The sequence below is a fragment of the Mandrillus leucophaeus genome, unplaced genomic scaffold, assembly GCF_000951045.1.
Source record: "Mandrillus leucophaeus isolate KB7577 unplaced genomic scaffold, Mleu.le_1.0 Scaffold576, whole genome shotgun sequence".
Lineage (NCBI taxonomy): Eukaryota > Metazoa > Chordata > Mammalia > Primates > Cercopithecidae > Mandrillus > Mandrillus leucophaeus.
This window is the reverse complement of record NW_012106208.1, coordinates 173,947-179,412: the sequence shown is the minus strand read 5'-3', so window position 1 is coordinate 179,412 and position 5,466 is coordinate 173,947. Positions and strand designations below refer to the sequence as shown.

The 5,466-nt window shown below is 42.8% G+C and overlaps 1 protein-coding gene across 2 annotated transcripts in view; it reads right to left on the bottom strand.

Annotated features, from left to right (window-relative positions):
• Nucleotides 1-5,466, bottom strand: part of EMC3 (ER membrane protein complex subunit 3) — a 24,689-nt gene that overhangs the window by 5,504 nt on the left and 13,719 nt on the right. For both annotated transcript variants that reach the window (XM_011998572.1, XM_011998573.1), the window contains exons 4-7: nt 5,264-5,368; nt 4,509-4,590; nt 1,439-1,518; nt 576-658 (exon numbers count right to left, since the gene is read on the bottom strand). In XM_011998572.1, the coding sequence (XP_011853962.1) occupies nt 576-658; nt 1,439-1,518; nt 4,509-4,590; nt 5,264-5,368 (350 nt within the window). The remainder of the gene's footprint in view (nt 1-575; nt 659-1,438; nt 1,519-4,508; nt 4,591-5,263; nt 5,369-5,466) is intronic.

Genomic DNA, 5,466 nt, shown 5'->3' with positions numbered 1-5,466 from the left:
ACCTCCGCCTCCTGGGTTCAAGCAATTCTCCTGCCTCAGCCTCCTGAGTAGCTGGGATTACAGGCGCCCGCCACCATGCCCAACTAATTTTTTTTGTATTTTTAGTAGAGATGGGGTTTCACCATGTTGGTCAGGCTGGTCTTGAACCCCTGACCTCCTGATCCACCCGCCTCAGCCTCCCAAAGTGTTGGGATTACAGGTGTGAGCCACTGCGCCTGGCCAGTATTGATTTTTTTTAATGCAATTTATATCTGATATCTATGGGGTTCAAAAACGTTCAAATTATTCTAAATGTTTACCTCACACCTCTGATTGGATTATTTTATGGCATCATTGATAGTGTGGATTAAATTCTGGTGAGCATTTAAAAACCAGTAAAAGTACCAAGAATTTCCAATTTACTTAATAAATGATTCTGCCTCAGGAAAAAGAGACGTGTAAACTATGTTTTTGCTAAGTTTAAATTAAAACGATGGAACCACACAACACTCCCTGCAAGGAAGCTATTTTTAAAATAGCTCTTGATAACACCTTTCAGAGCATCGCTGCGGCTTTGAATGGTGAATAGAGTGTACCTTGAAAGCCTTGTTTGTGTCTGCGGGCATGGCCATGGCTGCTCCCGTCATCTGCTCCTGCATCATTCGTGACTGGTCAGCGGCTGTAGCATAAGACACACTTACATGAGTGCCAGGACTCAGCGAGCACCCCAGCACCCAAGGGGAAGAATGGGCTTCACACAGATTAGAGAACTGGACTACAGCCTCACGACTGGCCCTGTCACCCACTGGCTATGTGACTCTAGGAAAGTCACTTTGTGTCTCCTGAAAAATGGGGATAGTAACAGCAAAAAAGAGATCACTAAAGGAAGCTCTAAACTTCATTTCAAATTTCAACAATAACAGGCACCAGTTATTGAGCAACTACTGTATGCCAAGTACTTCACTAAGTGGTTCGCATATTCTACCTCATGTGTTCCTAGTAACCCCACAGGTTAACTAATAAAGTCCTTATTTACAGATAAGCAAATAGAGAATTTGAAGCTAAGTGACTTGTTGAGTAACTTTTCTGAGGTCCCAGCCAGTAAACAAGAGAGCAAGGATTAGTACTGGCAAGGGCTCTAGTCAATGAAATGACTGACAAACCAGGCCTTCTTTAAGCTTTAGGTTCACAGGCTTATACTGCTGGTGCTGGATCCCTCACATGATGGTATCAGATTCTGGGGAATCAAATACTGTCCCAGTCATTGCCAGAGAGAATTGAGATCTTCAGTTTGACCCCTGGAATTTTTAAGTCTTTCAGAATACCTCAGAAACTGAAGGAAGGAAACATTTTATTTGACTGTGGTAACAAACAGCATAACCTACAAGACTTTTCTGGCTCTAACATGGATGATTCATCTATGGAAGTATTTGCTTAGTAAACCTGACATGCTTCTTACCATTATCTTGGCCCAGAATCAGAGAGTAAATGCTCCGAAGCCCAAATACATTGAGGAAGTACCAGGATGCAGAACTCACCCTGGCAAAGGAAAAGGAGAATGGTGTGGTTAGTTATTATATCAGAGAGTAATGCCGTTCCCACTTCCCTACCACCCAAAGTTGTTCAGTGTTTGTAAAGAAGTCACCTTGGATGGGCTGTATTCATCCAAAGCACAACCACAGAAGAAACACAAGTTGATAAGCAGTCTCAACAACACAGAACTACATTTTTAAAAATCCAAAGACGACTCTCATTCTGAATTCCATTCCCAAGAGGAAATCACAAGTGTTGGTGTGTTCCATAGTTATTATTATTTTTTTTTTGAGACAGAGTCTCGCTCTGTCACCCAGGCTGGAGTGCAGTGGCGCAATCTCGGCTCACTGCAACCTCTGCCACCGGGATTCAAGAGATTCTCCTGCCTCAACCTCCTGAGTAGCTTGGACTACAGGCACGCACCACCATGCCTGGCTAATTTTTGTATTTTTAGTAGAGACGGACGGGGCCTCACCATGTTGGCCAAGCTGATGTCGAAGTCCTGACCTCAAGTGATCTGCCCACCTCAGCTTCCCAAAGTGCTAGGATTACAGGCGTGAGCCATTGGGTGTGTTCCGTACTTACAAGAAGGGATGAGAGGTGGATTTCAGGAAATATAGTACTGAGGACTATAGCCACTGGGAGAGTCATTCCAAGTGTTGAACTATATCACTGAGGCTTCCTTTAGCTTATGTTTCCTACTCAACCTCCATAAAATAAATAGGCTTGCATATAATAAAAGCTAAAACCAAAAATGAGTATGGAAAATGATAAATGGAAAGATCCATAGTCATTCCAACAAGTGGGTCACATAAAGGCAAAAGTCTACTCTGGTTACTCCATAGGCTGCAGGTAAGTAAATGGCCTGTCTGAATACAATGTTGCTGATCTCACCACAGTGGTAACTGTACACTGGGGTTCCAGTCTCCCTTCTGTCCATGATATCATTTTAGTCACATGCCTCTCTGGATGCTGAGAAAAGATAAATAAGCTTTTCTCCAACCCATGAAGTTTTTGTTTAGCCCAAGGAGACCGGAAGGTAAAAGTTGAATAGACTCATGGTACTCATATAATGTACAGCTTTTCTTCTCTAGCAGAATTGTGCATGGCCCAGACTTCCCAGCCTCTGGCCTGTCCTGCTCCTCCCACACATCCTAGAGGGCTCTGCTCAAACCAAGTAGTCAAGATTACCACTAGTAATCCCCATTTTGTCCATTATTCTTTTTCTCTGTTTTATGCCAGTCTTTGGGAAGCCACAGGCAAAAGAGTCTGGAGAGGCCACGTGAAGCAGCATTACTAGGTTCCAGATACTGTAGCAGTATTTTCTAAGAGCTTTTCAGATTTTAAGTTGTCTTATTCTGCAATTCAAAAACAAAAAAACAAAAAAAAAAACAGTGGTATTCAGAAGGAGAAATCTCTTTTTAAAAATTATAAAGAGTGGTAAATAACACATGGGTGCTGGATTTGGACAGACTGTTGTCAAATGTCAATTCCTACATAGGTTTCATAGGTTGCTATGAGGGTAAAATACGGAAAATGCTAAGCACAGTGACTAGAACTAATGAAAACTATTATCATTAATAGTAATGTACTTTGGAAAAAAAAATAATACAAACTTCCACTCTCATAAACTCCAGGTATTACTAAAAATGATTGCATGGCCAGAACTCCTGGCTTAAACTTTTAACTTTCTGGGGGTTGATACATCCACCCCTGCAGTTTTAAGCCCCCAATTGTGACAGAAAAGAGGTGACACATTCTTTCCTTTTGCTAGACTCATGTAAAAGTTGCCATAAACCACCCATGGCATTTTGAGTGGAGTTTCAGTGAAAAAAAAAACAAAAAAAATTTTGGCCAGGCGTGGTGGCTCATGCCTGTAATCCCAGCACTATGGGAGGCCGAGGCAGATGGATCACTTGAGGTCAGTAGTTTGAGACCAACCTGGCCAACATGGTGAAACCCTGTCCCCACGAAAAATACAAAAATTACCCAGATGTGGTGGTGCACGCCTGTAATCCCAGGTACTCGGGAGGCTGAGGCAGGAGAATCACTAGAACCCAGGAGGTGGAGACTGCAGTGATATAGAACCACTGCACTCCAGGCTGGGTGACAGAGTGAGACACAGTCTTGGGGAAAAAAAAAAAAAAAAAAACTTTAAAAAACCGATTCCAATGAAGTATGCAAATTAGAACTCCTCATCTTTTTTTTTTGGTTTGAGACAGAGTCTCATTCTGTCGAACAGGCTGGAGTGCAGTGACGTGATCTCAGCTCACTGCAAGCTCCACCTTCTGGGTTCATGCCATTCTCCTGCCTCAGCCTCCTGAGTAGCTAGGACTACAGGCACCAGTCACCACACCCAGCTAACTTTTTGTATTTTTCATAGAGACGGGGTTTCACCCTGTTAGCCGGGATGGTCTCGATCTGACCTTGTGATCCGCCCACCTCAGACTCCCAAAGTGCTGGGATTACAGGTGTGAGCCACTACACCCAGCCAGAAATCCTCATCTTTAAGGGGCACTGGTTTTAGATTTTGGTTTGTGTGATTTTTGTTTACTTTTTTTTTTTTTCCCCAGACAGAGTCTCACTCTGTTGCCCAGGCTGGAGTGCAGTGGCGCGATCTCCCCTCACTGCAAGCTCCTCCCACTGCAAGCTCCGCCTCCCGGATTCACGCCATTCTCCTGCCTCAGCCTCCCGAGTAGCTGGGACTCAGGCGCCCACCATCACGCCTGGCTAATTTTTTGTATTTTTAGTAGAGATGGGGTTTCACCGTGTTAGCCAGGATGGTCTCAGTTTGACCTGTGATCTGCCCGCCTCAGCCTCCCAAAGTGCTGGGATTACAGGTGTGAGCTACTGCACCCCGCCTGTTTTCATTTTTTTGAGACAGGGTCTTACTCTGTTGCCCAGACTGGTCTCAAACTCCTGGACTCAAGTGATACTCCCACCCTGGCCTCCCAAAGTGTGGTTTGTATTTTTATTAAACAGAAGAAAGTGCTTACCAGGATGCATCTAATGTGAGTAGCTCGATTCCTTGCTGTAACATAGGCTTAAAACGGAGGGTCAGTGGAAATGGGACCTTGGCTGCAGAGAAGAAAAAGTTCACAACCACTCTGAGCTGTTTTATTTTTAGAATAAGTGTGAATCTTTCCCAGAGGAGGTGGGAACTCTGTGCCACATAGCTTTTGGAAAACGACTTCCACAAGAAAATCTGTGGCAATTTCTGAAGAAAAGACAGTCAAAATGCCACTCTGCTCTAGTTGCCCTCAATAATACTTGCTTCTAGCTTACCGAGGAAGAAGGGACTCAAACTGAGCTGTGACCTGAAATTTGGAAAAAATTTGCCCCAATCTGTTAAACTCTAAGTGGAATATATAAGCATAGAACTATGTTACTAAGAAACCAAATTGATTAAAATCAAATCAACTTATAAACAAATAGAAAACTCACCCTAACACCTAGCAAATGAAGTCAAAATAGAAATATGCTTCCCTTTATCCTGCTCAACTAGAATACCATATTAGTTTGGAAGCAAGCTAGCAAGTCACTTGCTTGAATCTAATCTGGCTAAAAAGCATCCACATCATGAACTTAGGATCACTTTCGGGCAAAAGTCATAAAAGTCATCATATAGTAAATTTTTTGTTCAAAGACTATTATCAGTTTACACAAGAAAACATACGACCTATGATATTAGTGTCTCAGTAGCACTTGAATCTCTCTGGGTAACATGAAGTCGGCTGGGTCTGTAACTTACTTGTGACAAAGCCTGAGAATGTCATGTTGATCCATCCACCAATAAGAATCATAGGGAGGACATTTGTTACATTCCCTTTCATCATGTCTGTCAGCATAGTAGGATCTAAGACAAAAGCACAAACAAGAAACCCACTAAGTTTTACCTCTGTTGCCAGGGACTTCCTCCTGGTTTTCTGTAAATTTTTTTTTTTTTTTTTTTTT